The sequence below is a fragment of the Peromyscus eremicus genome, chromosome 23, assembly GCF_949786415.1.
Source record: "Peromyscus eremicus chromosome 23, PerEre_H2_v1, whole genome shotgun sequence".
NCBI lineage: Eukaryota > Metazoa > Chordata > Mammalia > Rodentia > Cricetidae > Peromyscus > Peromyscus eremicus.
Genome location: NC_081438.1, coordinates 41,895,426 through 41,914,713, shown reverse-complemented (window position 1 = coordinate 41,914,713; position 19,288 = coordinate 41,895,426). Strand labels below are relative to the sequence as shown.

At 46.0% G+C, this 19,288-nt stretch overlaps 1 protein-coding gene across 2 annotated transcripts in view; it reads left to right on the top strand.

The window, feature by feature from the left end:
• Positions 1–19,288, top strand: part of Insr (insulin receptor) — a 113,430-nt gene that overhangs the window by 49,487 nt on the left and 44,655 nt on the right. For both annotated transcript variants that reach the window (XM_059248921.1, XM_059248920.1), the window contains exons 3-5: positions 4,777–5,098; positions 14,929–15,077; positions 16,833–16,977. In XM_059248921.1, the coding sequence (XP_059104904.1) occupies positions 4,777–5,098; positions 14,929–15,077; positions 16,833–16,977 (616 nt within the window). The remainder of the gene's footprint in view (positions 1–4,776; positions 5,099–14,928; positions 15,078–16,832; positions 16,978–19,288) is intronic.

The following is a 19,288-nucleotide window of genomic DNA, read 5'->3' as shown; positions in this document are numbered from 1 at the left end:
CCCAACACCAAAAGAAAGAGACAAGATAGAGACTGGGGGCTGGAGAGACGCCTCAGTGGGTAAAAGCACTTGCTGCACAAGCGTGAGGTCTGAATTCCTTAGCATTTCGAGAAAAAGCAGGGAGTGGCCATATGCCAGCCCAGAACCCCAGTGTGTGGAGCCCGGAACCCCAGTGTGTGGAGCCTGGAACCCCAGTGTGTGGAGCCCGGAACCCCAGTGTGTGGAGCCTGGAACCCCAGTGTGTGGAGCCTGGAACCCCAGTGTGTGGATCCTGGAGACAGGAGTGTCCCTGGGGCTTGCTGGCTTCTAGCCTAGCTCCAAGATTGGCGAGAGACCCTGTCTTAAAGGAATAGGCCTTTAATAGATTAATAAATAAATAATAAACTTAAAATAGAGGGCGTGAAGTTGGGAGGGAAGTGTATATGATGTGGTTGGGGTTCTGAGGGGAGTTGGTGGGGTGTTGGAGGATAAGTATGATCAAAGTACACTGTATACAAGTCTGGAATTTTCAACAAATAAATATTAAAGGAAAAAAGACCTAGACCACTCCTTCCTCTGGTCCCTGCAGGTGCACCACCCGCCCTCATAAATACATGAATAAGTAAAATTTACAAGTGAAAGAGTGGTTTGGCCCTGTCCTCCCTCACCCCAGTTCCCTGGTGCCTCTCCAGTGCGATCCTCTCCAGTCCAGGCTGTGGTAACCAGTGGGTCTTGTCACGATGTTTTCTTTCCCGCTTCCCGGATGTCCTATAAATGGAATCCTACAGTGCAAAGTGCAAGGCTGAGGCCTGGCTCTCTGCCCCTGGCTTTGTTTGCAGCCGCTGTCCACTGTCAGCCTTGTGTGGGCTGCAGAGCTTATGTGTTTGGGAAGTGTTTATTAGGGCTTTGATGAAGCTTCTTGTGAATGAAAAGGCTGACCCTCAGCTGCAGCCCTGGCCCAGGAAATGGGCTTTTTCCTGCCCTTTAGTGTGTTGTATGGGAGAGTCCGTGTCTTTGTGAGCCTTAGATAACCGTCTGCTGTAATTATTGCTTCCTCCAATTGAATTTCAGCCCTCAGATCTCCCCAGACAGAGCCGGACTAATGGTGATAACGTTGTTGGCAGAGTCATCCCTGTTTGGCTCTGCTGTCTGTATTCCTGGACTCAGAATGGTAGGGAAGGGACTGGGGGAGGTGCTGCAGGGCACTGTCCTCTGAGCTCGACAGGCCAACTTCATTAGAGTAGCTGTGAAGACCTACAGTAAACTGTCCCGTGCTCCCCCCGCCCCCCCCCCTCCCCAGTCAGGTCTACTGACTGTTGATGCCTACCCCCCCACCCCCAGTCAGGTCTTCTCACTCTGATATTCCCTCATAGGAGGAGGAGTAGGGTGGATCACTGGACTTAACCCTTCCTCCAACATTCTATCTGCTCTTTCCTGTACCTCCCAGTCAGATGTATTTGCCCATGGCCTCATGGTTTTGGTGCTAGGGTGTATAGTGTATAGAGGGTAGAAGGGAGAATCTTATCTGCACAGCCCTGGAGAAGTCATCTATGCTGGGGTGAAGCTTTCCTAGGATGTGGCTGCTTTGGGGTCACCCAGGCTCCTGTGCTCTGTACATAAGTCCAGGAAACTCCTTGGTTCTCCAAGTTGGACCATGGCAGAATTGTACTCTGGTTTGTTGTTGGTGGCCGTAAGGAAAGGAGGGTAGACTGCAACAGGATGTGGCTTCATGGGTAGTGGGCTTGCCCACTGTGCATGGAGCCCTGGGCTCTGTGTTGAGGTGGGGGAGGGAGGGGCTGTGGGGCTTGCTGGCCAGCTTGCCTAGTCTCAGTGGTGAGCTCGAGGCCATTTCCTCAGCCCACCCCCGCAAGATGTTCAGTCTCCAGATATGTTCTACCCCAAAGAAGAGTTGAGAGTTGGCTGTAGTAATTACAATTGAAGTTGAAATTGTAGCACATTGAATTGAAACACAAAAGCTTGGCTCCTCAGGAGAAATCGTAGTCTTCATGAAGGTTGTTGGGCATGTGAAACGGTTCAATGGCTCAAGAAAAACAGTGTGGTGGCTCATTAGAAAAATTAGTAGAATTAACATAGGTGGGCTGGGGAGGTGGCTAGGTAAGAGTTTTAATGTGTAAGCATGAAGAACTGAGTTCAAATCCCCAGCATCCATGTAAAAGGCAGGGAATAGTCATGTACATGCCTATAACCCAGCTTTTGATTGCCAGCCCAGCTTTTGGTTCAGTGAGAGACTGTGTCAAGGGAATAAGATCGAGAGTATAAAGTGGAACACCGAGCATCTGCTCCTCATTTCCAGGCTCATGCCCAGGGAGTACTCAATATACATTTAATAATCTCACTTCTGGGTATATACATGAAAGAACTGAAAATGGGACTCAGAGATATTTTTGCACCTATGTCCATAGAAGCATGATTTGTAATATCTCAATGGTAACGGCTGTCTCAGTGGCCACCATGAAATGATTGGATCAGTGAAGGTAACTCACCCTTAAAGGGACTATTATTCAGCCCTAAAAAGGAAGAAGGAACTGCTGACACATGCTACCGTGTGGATAAACTTGGAGGATAAAGGATTGCACTCGTCCAGAGCCCTGCAGAGACAGAAAGCCGGAAGGTGGGCTCTGGGCCATGGAGGGGCTGTGAGAGGCATGAGCAGGGACAGAGTTCTGTCTTGAAAGGTGAGAAGGTTCTGTGTGTGAATGGCTGATGAGGATGCTGCACAGCCAGACACAGGCTTTTATTAGTTATTAATTAAGTCGTTTAGAAATTGCATACGTATGTGTATGTGGTATGCATGCATCTCTGTGTGTGTTTGTATGTGCGTGTGGAGGCCCATGGTTGACATCAGGTGTTTCTTTGATTACTCCACCTTAAATACTGAACTCCTGATTTTCCTGTCTCTACCTCTTTGAGTTCTGGGATGACAGATGTGCACCACCATGCCCATTTTTTTTTTTTTTTTTTGTGACGCTAGCATCAAACCCAGTGTTTTGTTTACCCTAGGCAAGCACTCTACCACTGAGCCACACCCCCAGCCAGAGATGGAAGCTCTTAGGATATTTTATCATAGTTAAAATTTATTTTTGCTGTGACTGTTCATTAGCTTTACCACATGCCTCAGGAGAGAAAGGACTACACATTGGACAGCTCACATTTCTGTCATGGTGGAGAACTGAATTGGACAGTGTTGCTTGTCTGTGGAGTTGGCTTTGGAGGCCACTTCTTTCCCCAGGTTTGGCTAGTGGACAGGGACCCAATCGGTGTTGGGAGAGTTAAATTTGAGAATTTGGGAGAAATCTGGTTCCTGGCTGTCCAGTTCTGCTCTAGAGTATACAAGTAAAGGGAGGGAGAGGGACACACCTCCGAGGGCAGACCAGGCACGCGGCCGAGGCTCCTCACAGGCAGCCTGGGAAGGGAGGGGATAAAGTGAAGAGAGATGACTTCTGAGTTCAGATCTCTAGAACTCAGGCAAAGCCAAGCTGGAAGGTGAGGACCAACCCCCCAGGGTTGTCCTCTGGCCTCCACACTTATTCCTGTGTCCCCTGAAATATGTATAATAAGAGGCAGTTAGGAAGTGTTGAACAGTGAGATAGTGGAGAAGAGGCTGATGGAAGGAACTGACTCCCGTGGACAAATTCAGTGACACAAACAAGAAAGCCTCTCTAGGCTGCTGAGGCACAGGCTGTGCCCTCACCTGGAGGACCTCCTCCTTCCTCCGGATCAGGATCCTCCTTTCAAGTTGCTACAGAGCCTGAAGTGGTTACAGGTCCTGTAACCCTGTGATAGGCTGAGGCAGGAGGATGGCAAGCACAAGGCTAACCTAGGCTACAGAGTGAGTTCAAGGAGAGCCTGGGTAACTTAATGAGAACTTGTCTGCAAATGAAATACATGTAAGGACAGAGGATGTGTCTTAGTGGTAGAGCCGCTGCCTAGAATTCCCCAGTGAGGGATTGGGGGCATGGGTCAGTTGTACAGGGCCTACCTAGAATCCACCAATGAGGGACTGGGGTGTGGCTCAGTGATAGAAACCAGGCCTGACATTTGCAAGTCCCCAACACTGCAATATATAAGTAAATAGGTAAGTAATTAAGTCAATAAATAAAGTTATGCCAACCTACAATTAAAACAAATCACATTGAAAACAAATGATGGAAATAACCACTTCTTAGCTATGATATGGCATTTTCAGAAAGTATTTTCTTTTTACTTAAGTGTGTGCATATGCAACTTGAGCAGGTGTCTGTGAACCCAGAGAGGGTGTCAGATCCCCTGGAGCTGGAGTTACAGTGAACCACCTGCTTGTTGTGGGTGCTGGGAACCGAACTCACGCCATCTGCAAAGCAGCAATGCTGGCTGGTAACTATTGAGCCGTCTCTGTAGCCCCAGGCTTAGTGTTAAAAAAGTATGTGTACCTTGGAAGTTATCGACTGCTACTGTATCTATCGTAGACAGACTGTATGGACTAGGGGCAACATTATTTAATAGTGTGTTACATTGTGTCTCCTGCCAAGGTCTCGGTTACTTGGCTTCCTGTCAGCAGCCTGAAGTTGGTGGTAGTAGCTGGCAAACGCTGTGAATTAGGTCTCCCCTCCCTCAGGTGATGGTTTAACTTTTGCCAAGTGTGGAGTTGCTTTGGGGGCTATTGTCACTTTTCACAGGCACGCGCCAAGTGCCACGTAAGTGTGGCTGTTATTGTTGTTGTTTTGTTTGGCAGTTTGTGCAGACAGAACTTGGACAGAGTCCTTGACCAGCTGTTTGGTTTTTTCTTCTCGTCTCCAGTTTGCCCGACCATCTGTAAGTCACACGGCTGCACCGCCGAAGGCCTGTGCTGCCACAAGGAGTGCCTAGGCAACTGTTCGGAACCCGATGACCCCACCAAGTGTGTGGCCTGTCGCAACTTCTACCTGGACGGTCGGTGCGTGGAGACCTGCCCGCCTCCCTACTACCACTTCCAGGACTGGCGCTGTGTGAACTTCAGCTTCTGCCAAGACCTTCACTACAAATGCAGGAACTCCAGGAAGCCTGGCTGCCACCAGTACGTCATTCACAACAACAAGTGCATCCCTGAGTGTCCTTCTGGCTACACCATGAACTCCAGCAAGTGAGTCCTGCATGGGTCCGGGGAGGGAGCTGTTCTCAGGGCTCATGAGCTCTTTTGCTAGGGTGCATCCTCCGCCCCGAATTTATCATGCCTGGTGGTACACAAAAGGGATCCTAGCATTTGGAGGGTAGAGGCAGGAGTATCAGAAGTTCAGGGTCATCCTTGGCTACATAGTGAGTTCAAGGCCAGCAGGAGCTACATAAAACCCTGTCTCAAAAACCAGAAACATATCCGAGAAAACCACAAAACGCTGTTAACTGCTGTTTAGAACTGATGATGAAGCCTTATTCGTTTCAACTGTGCTAAACCAGAGCGTGCTGGCTAAGAATGAGGTTGTTGTTGATAGCTGCCACTTATATCTTTTAATTCTGTATGTGAGTGTATGTGTTCGTGTGTGTGTGTGTGTGTGTGTGTGTGTGTGTGTGTGTGTGTGTGTGTAGACCAGTGGTTGATATTAGATGTTTTTCTCAATCACTCTTGATCTTCTTACTTAGTTTTTAAAATATTTTATTATTATTCATGTGTATATATGTGTGTACAGTGTCTGTACGTGCATGGAGGTGTCTGGGGAAGGCCAATAGAGGGCGTCAGTTTCCCTTGAGCTGAAGTTACAAGTGAATGTAAGCCTCCGTGTGGGTGCCTGGAATTGAACTCAGGCCCTCTGGAAGAGCAGCAGGCTCTCTTGACCACTGAGCCATGCCCCCAGCCCCACTCTATTTTTGGAGCAAAGGTCTCTCACTGGATCTAGAGCCCAGGATACTCCTGTGTCTGTTTACCCGTGCTGGGATTACAGGTGCGACTTTCTTTCTGGCTCTTTCGTGATGCTGGGGAAGCAAACCTGGACCCTCACGCCTGCACAGCAAGTCCTTTGCCAACTGAGCGATCTACCAGCTCTCCGTAGTGTTCTTTTAAATGCTGCGTCCTGGGCTTTGGTGATGAGCTTGATCAGAAGGAAATGATTCTCCTCCCAAACACCCCATTTCTGAGCGCTGTGCTTACAGTCGAAGGTGGAATTCTTTAATTCCTCCTGCACCCTCCTCTGGGGCTCAGTGAATCACCGTTATACCAGGAAGGTAGCCGTGTTGTCCATATCCTGCCCCACCTGACCCAACACAAGCTGGGCACACACTGTCTTAGGAGGGGAGGCTTACGCCTGCACTGTTCCCAGAGCTTGGCTGTCCTGCCAAGATCAGCACCGTCAAGCCATTTCCTACCACTTGGGTGAGAAACAGGGCTTCTCTCCTTGGTGGCAGGTCAGGCTTCCTGTGTATACACCCCAGATGCTCTGTTCAGGGCCTCGGCTTCGTGGATGAGATATTTTAGTGTCTGGGACCTTCACTAAGTTGTTGTTATTTTAAATCTCTTTCCTGGTTTTGGTGTTAGGGTTTAAGAGAAGGGGGTGGGGTGGGGGATGTCCAGCAAAGAACAGAAAACCAAATCAGAAACAGACGCACATTGCGAGGCCTTGAGCTGACCTGCTGACGTCAAAATTCTTCCTCTCAGACTTGGACCCTAGCCAAGTGAGCGAGCAAAAGAGAGTGTTTTGATTTTGGTGGGAAATTTTATTTCTCTGGGTGGAAAGGGCAAGAAGGAAAACAATCTTTATTTTAGCTCCTGTGAATCTTTTTTTTAGTGTTTATGAAACCTGAAAGTACAATATGTTTTGTTTTGCTCATTTTTTATTAAATAAATTTTAAAAAAAAACCCAAAGAAACAAAACAGCAAGTATTGTTGGCCCAAATAGACCTCCATAAATCAGTCTCTGTGTTGAATGGGGCTTTATTTTTTATTTTATTTTTTCATTTCGAGGGCAAGAGGAGGTTTAACAGGAAGATTGGAGAGGAAACATTGTTTTGTTTTTCCATTTCAGTTTTTTAAGAGCAATTGGGGGGACTGATGGTTTCTGTCAAGACCTTTATTTAAAAGACGTTGGCTTTGGGGCTGGAGAGATGACCCACCAGATCAAGCAGGAGTTTGGATTCCCAGAACCCATGTAAATGCCAGGCTGTGTGGTGATCCACCTGTAATCCCATACTGGGATTACAGTAATTGTTAATGTTAGTACCTGTGCTGTCAGGGTTCAGTTCAGAAAGTCTTTTCCTGTGCCAGTGAGTTCAGGGCTGTTCCCCACTTTCCCCTCTGTCAGATTCAGGGTTATCTGGCCGTTTATTGAGGTTGTTGATTCATCTGGACTTGAGTTTTGTGCAGGGTGATAGGTACGGGTCTATTTACATTCTTCTACGTGCAGCATCCAGTTTGATCAGCACCATTGTCGAAGATGTCTTTCCCCCAGTGTATATGTGTGGCGTCTCTGTACGTAGGTTGGCTGGGTTTATGGCTGGCCACCGTGTTTGTTTTTATACCAATACCATGCTGTTTTTACTACTACAGATCTGTAGTACAATCTGAGGTCGGGGATGGTGATACCTCCAGCAATTCTTTTATCGTTTAGATGTTTAACTATCCTTTTGTGTGTGTGTTTCCATATGAATCTGAAAATTGTTTTTTCAGTTTCTGTGAAGAATTGTGGTGGGATTTTGATGGGAATTGTGTTGAATCTGTAGATTGCTTTTGGAAGGATGACTATTTTCGCTATATTAATTTTGCTGATCCATGAGCATGGGAGATCTTTCTATCTTCTGATACCTTCTTTAGTTTCTTTCTTCAGTGTCTTAAAGTTTTGATTATACAAATTTTCCACTTGCTTGGTTAGAGTTACCCCAAGATATTTTATTTATTTACTTCTTTAAGCTTACTGTGAAAAGTGTTATTTCCCTGATTTCTTTTTCAGTCTGTTTGTCACTTATACATAGGAAGGCTAAGTGTTTGTCAGCTGTAGGAGTTTGCTGGTAGAATTCTTAGGGTCACATAAGTACACTATCATATCATCTGCAAATAAAGATACTTCTTCCTTTCCAGTTTGTATCCCTCTTGATCTCCTTAAGTTGTCCTATTGCTTTAGCTAGAACTCCAAGTACTATATTGAATAGGTGTGGAGAGAGTGGTCAGCCTTGTCTTGTCCCTGGTTTCAGTGGAATTGCTCTGAGTTTCCTTCCATTTAAGTTGAGGTTGGCTGGGGGCTTGCTGTAAATCACACCCTTGTGTCCCTGATCTCTCTAGGTCTTTTAACATGAAGGGGTGTTGGATTTTGTCAAAGGCCTTTTCTGCATCTAATGAGATGGTCATGTGATTTTTTCTTTCAATGTGTTTATATGGTGGATTCCATTAATTGATTTAAGTATGTTGAACCATCTTTGCACCTGGGGGATGAAACCTACTTGGTTAGGGTGAATGATCTTTCCTATTTGTTTGTAGATTCAGTTTGCAAGTATTATATTGAGACTATTTGCATCTATGTTTATAAGGGAAGTTGGTCTGTAATTTGTTAGGTCTTTATGTGGTTTAGGTATCAGAGTAATTGGGCTGTTGAAAGAACTGGGCAACATTCCTTCTGTTTCTTTGAAAGTCAGCTAGAATTCTGTGCTAAAGTCAGTTAGCCCTAGGCTTTTTTTATTTTGTGTTTGGGAGACTTTTACTGACTGCTTCTATTATACTAGGAGTTATAGGTCTGTTTAAATTGCTTAATTGATCTTTGTTAAGAGGTATATATCGAGAAAATTATATATATATTTATATATTTACATATTATTTATATATAAATGTATTTACATATTTACATTTTCTAATTTGGAGTGCAGATTTTTAAAGTATGTATTTATGATTCTCTGGATTTCCTTGGTGTCTGTAGTTATGTCCACCTTTTTGTTTCTAATTTTGTTAATTTGGATATTCTCTCTATGCCTTTTTGTAAATTTGTCTAAGGGTTGCAATCTTACTGATTTTTTTTCAAAGAACCAACACTTTGTTTCATTGATTATTTCTATTTTTTGTTTTTTTTTGTCTCTGTTTTATTCATTTTAGGCCAGAGTTTGATTATTTATTGCTGTATACTCCTTTTGGATATGATTTCTTTTTTTAATACTAGAGCTTTTAGGTATGCTATTAAGTATGAGATCTCTTCTTTTTTTTTACATTTTAATTTCAATTTTTTAATGGAACTTAGATCTATGAACTTGCCTTTTAGGACTGCCTTTATTGTGTTATATAAGTTTGTAGATGTGTTTTCATTTTCATTTAATTCTAGAAAGTCTTTAATTTCTGTCTTGACTCATTTCTCATTCAGTGGAGCGTTGTTCAGTTTCCAGAGTTTGTAACTTTCTGTTGTTTCTCTGTTGTAGATGTCCAGCTTTAATCCGTGGTGGTCTGATAGGATGCAGGTGTTGCTTTGAGTTTTTTGTGTCCATTGGATTTGCTTTATGTCTGCATATGTTGCCAGTTACATAATTATGTTTCTGGGAAGAAGGTATATTCTTTTGAGTTTCAGCAAAATGTTTTGTAAATATCTGTTAGGTCCATTTGGTTTAAGGCATCAGTTAGCTCCAGCATTTCTTTTTAGTTTTTGTCTGGATGACCTGTCTACTGATGAGAGTGGGTACTGAAGTGTCCCACTATCACTGTGTGAGGGTCCATGTGTGGTTTAATTTGTAGCAGTGTTTCTTCTTGAACTTGAGTGCCCTTGTGTTTGGTGCATAGATGTTAAGAATCATAATGACCCCTTGATGGAATTTCTGTGGTGAGTATGTAGTGTCCCTCTCTATTCTTCTGATTAGTTTTTGTTTGAAGTCTTTTTTGTCCGATATTAAAATGGCTACATTGGCTGGCTTCCTAGGTCCGTTTGCTTGGAATCTTTTCCTATCCCTTTACCCTGAGGTGATGTCTGTCCTTGATGTTGAGGTGTGTTTCTTGGATGCAGCTGAAGGATGTGAAGCTGCGTTCACATCCGTTCTGTTAGTCTGTGTCTTTTTATTGGAGAATTGAGACCATCTGCATTGAGAACTGTTAATGAGCAGTGTTCTTTGATTCCCACTGTTTTGTTGTGGTGGTGTGTCCCCCTATTTGATTTGCTGTTATTTATTCCCTGTGTTTTCTTGGTTGTTGTTAGCCTCTTTACGTTGACATTTATAATACTGCTTAAATTTAGTTTAATCATGGAATGTCTTTCTTTTTCCATCCTTGTGATTAGTAGTTTTCCTGGGTATAGTATGCTGTGGTCCTTTAGAATCTGTAGAACATCTGTCTAGGCTCTTTTGGGCTTCAGAATCTCCACTGAAAATTTAGGTCTTATTCTAATACAGCAGTGTTTCTCAACCTGTGGGTTGCAGCCTTTGGGGGTCACATATCTGAGATCCTGCATGTTAGATATTTACATTACTATTCGTAACAGTAGCAAAATTACAGTTAAGAAGTAGCAGCGAAATCATTTTATGGTTGGGAGTCACCACAACATGAGGAAGTGTATTAAAGGGTTGCAGCATGAGGAAGGTTGAGATCACTGGTTTATATGTTATTTATTCCTTTTTCTGTGCAGCTGTGTAATGAGTCTTTTTCTGTCCCACCAGTCAGCTCCCAAATAATGACATGAAGACTTCTTATTAATTATGAATGCTTGGCCAATAGCTTAGGCTTGTTCCTAACTAGCTCTTATCACTTAAAACAGCCCATTTATATTAATCTGTGTTTTATCTTCCCAGGGTCTTCTCTGTCTCTGGAAGTCCCACCTAACCTCTGCCTGCCTAGCTATTGGCTATTCAGCTCTTTATTAAACAAATTGGCAAAGATACATCTTTGCAGTGTAAGCAAATATTCCACAACAGCTGATAATGAGTGTCATTTTGTGCTGGTGTCTGTGCATCCGGGGGGTGTTTTAGGTGATTCTAGGTGCTGATATCTGGTCTTGCCTTTGTCAAGTGGCTGTTCTGTTCCTTGGTTTCTGTTGTCTTCTGTGGGTCCTAGGGACGTGTGGTGGCTGTGGACTGCCTTGTTGGGAGTGCTTCCTCAGGCTGGTGGGTGGCAGAGAGCAGCAGAGGTAGGCTAGGTGAAGAGACTGAGAGAGGCTTCAGGAAAGACCTAAGGGATCCTGTTCATGCCTAGAGGTGGTGTCCCAGGGATTTGGAGGTGTGGGAAGAGGGGATTCTGCAAGTAAACCTACTTTGCAGTAAGGCAAAGAATTATCTAGGGAGACAGGAGAGAAAGACCCAGCGAAGCCCTGAGCCTGAACCAAGAGTTGGAGTCTCCAGTGAATGGAGTTGAGTTGTAAAGTCCTGGTAAGCAGGATTTTATAGGGCTGAGGGTGAGAATGGAGAGATCATGAAAGATAACGGGAAGGATAGTGTGATTCACCTGCCTGAGTCTATATTGTGTGTGGCCACTGGGGGTCCCAGTAGAGAGTTTTTCTAGGTATTAGGGGCTGACACAGAGGAATGGGGATGGGCCAAAAGTAGGGATTGAGAGGGTCCACAGTGTTAGGAAAGCTGGGTCCACACCAAGGTTTGGCTGAGTCCTCAGGCACTGGAGTTAGGGAGTAAGGACAGGCCTCTGCAAGACGTTTGTGACTGGGCCGGGGATGAGACTGGAGAGGTTGTAATGGAGGACCAGAAGGAGAGTGGGGATTGCTTGCCGGAGTCCCAGCCAGGTGTGGAATGTGATTCTTGGGGTTGTAAAGAGCAGAGTTCTGGAAACCCACATAGATTCATTGGAACACCCCACCAGCTATGGGCACACCAAGGTGTTTGGTAGGATGAGGAGCTACTTCTTTCTGAAACAAGGAGAATCAGATATTTGGGGTATGTGTTTAGTTTGCACAGTATGTGTGCATGAGTGTGTGCATATGTGTGTGTATCAGGAAGGGGTAATTATCTAAAGTCTTTCTCTATTCCTTGGCTGTCTATTCTATTCCAGCCCAGATGTTTGCACAGTGTCTGGGGTTAGTATCAGACTTCACACGTTCAAGGCTCAGTACCTTCTGAGGCTGCCCTGATTTCTGACATCAGCAGTACTTCAGAGAGCCCCAGAACACCCATGCTTCTGACCAGTGGGTTGTAAGTTTAGGAGCTTCCCTGGAATGGCTCAGAACTGAAATAAAGAATGGAGAAACTGCACATGGGCACCCATCAGTGTTCCGCACATTTGTGCCTGTGCGAGGCCGGACGATCATGTCAGGAGTCCTGCTCTATCACTCTCCACCTGCTGCTTGGGGTTAAGGTCTCTCACTGAACCTGGACCAGGACCTGGTGATCCTCCACCCCAGGGCTCGGGGTGTAGGTGCACTGCCACACCTAACGTGTAAAAATGTGGGCGCTGGGACTTAGCATCAGGTCCTTTGCTCATGCAGCCAGCACACTCACATCCTCAGCCACCTCATCTGAGGTGCCTGAGATGGCTGCTTAGAGACCGTCAGGAGCAGTCATGGGAGATGAGCTTGTACATTAGTCGTGGTTTACGGGTTTCTGTTGTGTTTGTCATTCTTTTGAGATAGGGTCTCACTGTGCAGATCAAGCTGGCCTCAAGGTGGCAGTGGTCTGCAGTGCTGTGTGTGTGTGTGTGTGTGTGTGTGTGTGTGTGTGTGTGTGTGTTTAGGAGGGCATCACAGTGCATATACAGAGGTCTGAGGACAACTTAGCTCTCTTCTTCCATCATGTAGGTCCTGGGGATTGAACACAACTTGGTGGTAAGCGCCTTTACCTAAGGAGTCATCTCAGCACTGGAGTGCTGGAACCACATATGCGTATCCCCCACACCCGCCTGGGACCAACTATGCAACCTCACAGTGGTTGAGACTTTCATAGCCCCTGTCTTCTAGGAAGAGGGGAGACGAGTAAAAAGATGGACGTCCGTGGCTGAGCAGTTAGCTGCATCAGCAGGCAAGCACAGAGACCCGAATTCAACCGCTTGAACGCACATAAAATATTATTTTAGAAACCCGAATATGATGGTGTGCACTTATGACCCCAGTTCTGGGAAGGAGGAGACAGGAGGAGCCCTGGAATTCATTGGCCAGCCAGCACAGGCCTGTCAGCAAGTTCCAGGTTCAGTTGAGAGACAAGTTGGAAGGCCCCTGAAGAATGACACACAAAGTTGACCTCTTATCTCTGTAAAGATGTGTGAGCGCACCCCCACCACACACACCACACACATACACACACACACACACACACACACACACACACACACACACACATACACACACACACAGAGAATTCTATCATGTGGTCAGTGATTCTATGAACCATGCCTAAAGGATGAGATTCCAGGAAAAACTCTACAGGCTGGGGAGACGGCTCAGTTGGTAAGGTGCTGACTTCCGTTTGAGCCCTAGCACTCTTGGGAAAAGCTGAGCGTGGTGGTCTGTGCTTGTCATACCAGCACTGGAGAGGTGTGGTGCTGTCAGGTCTGCCCTGTGCAGAAAATGAAGGAAGTTTCTTACATCAGGAAAGTGGGTTTTGTGTGTGTGTGTGTGTGTGTGTGTGTGTGTGTGTGTGTGAGAATGTGGATGTATATAGGTGTGCTCATGTTGGTGTGTGTGTGTTCGGATGTGGGGAGGTCGGAGGACAACCTCAGATTATTCTCCGAATCCTACCCACTTTCTTTGAGATGGGGTCTCTTACTGGCTTGCTCACCTACTAGGTTAGGCTGGTGGGCCAGTGAGCACCAGGAGTCCATCTCCTCCTCAGTGCTGGTCTTACAAACATGTAACAGCATGTCTGATTTTTAAAAACATCTTTCATTACATATTTACTATTTATTTTGTGTGAGCATCACGATCAGTTGACAGTTTGGTACTCTGTCCTCTTTCACCTCGTGGGTCCCAAGGATTGAACTCAGGTTGGCAGTCTTGGCTGCAAGTCCCCTTACCCTTCGAGCCGTCTCTCTAGCCAATGCCTGGCATTTTTATGTGGGTTATGAGGGCTCAACTCAGAGTCTCATACTTGTGAGGAAAATACTCCACTGACTGGGCCGTCTCCCAAACACTGGACAGTGATTTTATGATTTTTTTTTTAGGGAATGATTGGCTATTCTAAGTATGCGGGAGGCATTTGACAATGTCTGGAAATATTTTTTGTTGTGGCAACGTGGAGATGGGATGCTGTTGGTATTGATTATAGCTTGGGAATCCTGCTCTGCATCCTGTACTGTCCATGGGTGTCTCATTACCACTGTGAAGATATACTTGGTTTCAGTTATTTGGAGTGCTATACCAGTGACTTTTTTGTTGCTGTGATAAAACATTCTGACCAAAAACAACTTAGAGGAGGAAATGCTTATTCCAGCTTATACTGCCTGCTCACAGTCTATCCTCAAGAGAAGTCAGGCAGAAGTCTGAAACAGAAACAACTGAGCAAGGGTTCTCAACCTTCCAACTGCTTCGACCCTTTAATACAGTTCTTCATGTTGTGGTGACTCCATCCATAACATTGTTTCATTACTACTTTATAACTGTAATTTTGCTGCTGTTATGAATCATAATGTAAATATATGATATGTAGGATGTCTGTTATACAACCCCCCAAAGGATTGGGACCCACAGGTTGAAAACAGCTGCCATAGAGCAATGATGCTTGCTGGCTGAGTTTCTGGCTCATATACAGCTAGTTTTCTTATACAGCCCAGGCCCATCTGCCTAGGAAATGGTGCTACCCACAGTGGGTTGGGCCTCTCACATCAATCAACAGTCAAGATAACTGCCACAGTCATGGTCATGGGCCAGTCTGATCTAGGCAACCCTCAACTGAGACCCCTCAAGATGACTCTAGGCTGTATCTTGCTGACAGCTGAAGCTAACTAGGACAAGGGCTGAGCTCAGTACATCTACCTTGGAGTAATAGATTAAGTCCACCACTGAGTCCCAGTGAAGCGTGCTGTATTCCAAATGGTGGGTGAAGGGACCCTGTGCACCTGATTGACCTATTTCTCTTTCTCTGATCCGCTCTCAGCTTGATGTGCACCCCGTGTCTGGGACCCTGTCCTAAGGTCTGCCAAATCCTCGATGGCGAGAAGACCATTGACTCCGTGACATCTGCCCAGGAGCTCCGAGGCTGCACTGTGATCAATGGCAGCCTGATCATCAACATTCGAGGGGGCAGTGAGTATTCCAGGAGGGCCCGTCACTTACTGTACTCTGAGCATGGAGGTGCATAGCCCAGGGAATTCCACACATTCCCTTCTCAACTTTCACGGCCGTATTCACTTGGGTCCTGTGGTCTCAGCTACTCCCGAGGCTGGGACAGGATGATTGTTTGAGTCTAGGAAGTTCAGACCGGCCTGGGTGACATAATCTTATCTAAAGAAAAGAAACAACATAACAAACAAACAAAGTATACATCTTTCAGTGGCCCTCTAAGTAAGAGACTCATACTCGGAGTTGCCTCAAAATCCAAAATGAAAAGTTACTGGCTCCGTGTTTGCCAAAAATTCTTATTTTCTAATCTGCATCAGGAATCTGTATTCTTTTTATTTTTTGTTAATGAATGTTTTGTCCGCATGTATGTATGTACACTGTGTATGTGTGGTGTCCACAAAAGCCGGAAGTGGGCACTGCAGTTACAGATGGTAGTGAGCTGCTGTGTGGGTGCTGGGAACTGAACTCAGGTCCTCTGCAGGAGCAGCAAATTCTCTTAACTACTACTGAGCCGTCTCTAGCCCCGGGAGTCTGTGTTCTTACCGATATGCACTGAGTCTGCTGGCTCACACTTGTTATCCCAGCACTCAGGAGCTGGAGGGAGGAGGAGTTCAGGTTCATCCGTGGCTACAGTGTGAATCTGAAGAAATAAAGAAAAAGCCTCCAAGCTGGAAAAACTTTACTCTGGGTAGGTCTGCAGGTCAGTAGGTAGAGTGCTTGCCTAGCACCCACAGGTTCAGTCCTCAGTACTATGTCTCTAGGGCACACTGGGAAAGCAGAGGCCACGAAAGTCAGAAGTTCAAGGATGTCTTTGGTTAGATAGTAAATTTGAGGCCAACTTGGGCTACATGAGACTTTGTTTCAAAAATAAAAAGAAATAAATAAAATAAAAGCAAGCATGCTGTATTGTACATTTGCTTCAAACTCACTATGTAGCCATAGGTGACTTTCAATGCCTAATCTTCCTGTCATCACATTCTGAGTGCTGGGATAAAAGGAGGGCAGGAACACACACACACACACACACACACACACACACACACAAAACAGAAGGGCATGAACACACAGACACACAGACAGACACACAGACAGACACACAGACCAGGAAGGCAGGAACACACACATACACACACACACACACACACACACACACACACACACATATACACACACACTCCAGGAGGGCATGAACACACAGACAGACACACAGACCAGGAAGGCAGGAACACACACACACACACACACACACACACACACACACACACAGACTAGGAAGGCAGGAACATATACACAACAGGAGGACAGGAACACAGACACACAGACACACAGACACACAGACACACACACACACACACACACACACACACACACAGAGACCAGAAAGGCAGGAACACACACACACACACACACATGCACACACACACACAACAGAAGGGTATGAACACACAGACACACAGACAGACACACAGACACACAGACCAGGAAAACAGGAACACACACACATACACACACACACACACACACACACACACACACACACACAGACTAGGAAGGCAGGAACATACACACATACACACAACAGGAGGACAGGAACACAGACACACACACAGACACACAGACACACACACACACACACACACACACACACACACACACACACACACACGGGCTGGATAAAAATTCCTGCAGTCACTCATGGGTGCTTCCTCCTTTTTGTAGACAACCTGGCAGCTGAGCTGGAGGCTAACCTTGGCCTCATTGAAGAAATCTCAGGGTTCCTAAAAATCCGGCGCTCCTATGCTCTAGTATCACTTTCTTTCTTCCGGAAGCTACATCTGATTCGAGGAGAGACCTTGGAAATCGGGTATGTGCACCTGGCTGTGTTTGTGGCTGCCAACCAAGAAACTTACGAATGAGGCAGCACAGGGATGAGGAGATGGCTCGCTGGGTGAACTGCTTACTTTGCGACATTGAGACCTGAATTTGGTCCCAAGTTTAAAAAAAAGGGGGGGCTACTAGTGTTGGGGACACAAAACAGGTGGATCCCTGGGGCTCCTGGCCAGCCAGTCCTCACCTTCTTATCAGGTTGGAGGCCAGTGAGAGACCCTGGCTCAGAAAACCACGGTGGAACGGTGGATGAGGCGTAAGGGATGGCAGCCAGGTTTTCTTCCGTCCTCCACACTCATGAGCACATACATGTAAATGTAGCCATGCATGTGTGGATGCACACACAGACATACATACATACACACACACACACACACACACACACTCACACACACACTCAAAATTTAGGACTTTTTTTTTAAAAAGATTTATTTATTTATTACGTATACAGTGTCCTGCCTGCATATATACGTGCAGGCCAGAAGAGGGCACCAGATCTCATTATAGATGGGTGTAAGCCACCATGTGGTTGCTGGGAATTGAACTCAGGACCTCTGGAAGAGCAGCCAGTGCTCTTGACTGCTGAGCCATTTCTCCAGCCCAGGACTTTTTGAAAACCCAGCTGAACCAAAATGAAGCGTCTTTTAGGTGATAGTCCCTGTGACATTCCTGATCCTCATCCAGCCGAGAAACACAGAGTCTACTTTACAGTCTTCCTGTGGGAGCCAGAGGGTGCTGGCTGGGGTTTGCTAATGGCGTGTGCATCTGTCAGAATTGCTCTGAGGATGGAGTGTGATAAATACCCGGTCACGGCCATGTTTGAAAACTTCTTGGTTCTGTTAACACAAAACTCCTACTCTGACCTCAAAGGGATAAGAGATAATTTATTTTGGAGCCAATTATTGGTAGCATGGCCCAGGAACACTGATAAAGGTAATCCCAAGCTACATATTCCAATGTAGTAACAGTCTCATGAAGTTTTTATACTAATAGAACAAAGTCACAAACCAAGGCACTTTGAAAGGACTGTGGTAGAAACATCAAAGAGATGAGTAGCAATAAACCAAGAAGTCTCTGTTCAGATGTCATCTGATGGCATTCTTGGTCTTTGGTTGATGGAAGCTAATGGTCCAATATGCTAGTACATTCCAAAAGGTTTACATGCCAGTCACAAGGATGTTAGGTCAGGCACAGAGGTGGGCAAGGAGTGGCTGTTAAGGGGGTTAAAGGCAGACCAGGATGAACTGTAATTAGGCTTTGGACCTGCAACACTCCAACCTCTCCACAGTTATTAAAATTTTAATCGATTAACCAGCCCTGTAGAAGGTTCAACATCAGGTGTTGTGTCCATGGTGTCCCCGCCTCCCTCCCCCCAGGAACTTTTTTCACCAGCCTCTTAATGGAGACTGCACCTGCGTTGAGATGTTCATCTTTCCTGGCCCCTGGAATCCCACCTCCTCGAGGCTTCCTCCCAGCCACCCCAGGTGTCCTTTCTCATTTCCCTCTCAGTCCCCATTTAATTTCTGAGCTGGAGTGTGGGCTCTCAGCCGTGGCCCGTGTCTTGGGATCTTGCCCTACGTAAGCCAAAATATTGAGTCCTGATTCTCTTCTTCCCCACCACCCCAAGCCTGTCTCTGTAGCTTGCCTCAGGTGACCTCTGGGAACCTCAGGTACAGCAAGTGCCCTTCTGACCCGTTATCCGTCCTTGTTTCTGGGACTCTCCACATCCCACAGACCCCGCCTAGGTTGATCAACCAAACAAATCCAGCGTGTGGTGCTTTGAAAAGTAGAGGTAGACTCATGAGCACGAGGATCATTGAGAAATGCAATGGAGAAGTTAGATTCTGTGTTTCTCAGGGCACAGACGGGTGCCTTGTCCCCAGTCCTGTAGCTGTCAAAGGAGCAGCAACTAGGGACAGGGGCAGAAGGCCACTCTGGGTGACTCTGCCAGTCCACGCTGCGTCGTAAAGCAGAGCCACCCAGCTGGGCACCTGGGAGGTGGAAGCACGCTAATCTCAAGGCCAGCCTGGCCTGGTCTGTGCAGTGATTTCTAAGGCCAGCCCAGGCTACAGAGTGAGACTGTGTCTCAAAACCATTTAAAAACAGACAGACAGACAGACAGGAGCACAACACAAAACCAAACCAAACATGCTTGAAAACTTCCATACTTTTTGTTCCCAAACTTGATTTCTATTTCTATTTTTATTGTCAGACCTGGGTCATAGCCCCCCATCCCCATCCAAAACCCAGTCTGACCCTCACCCCCGCTTCCCCTCTACCTTTTCCTG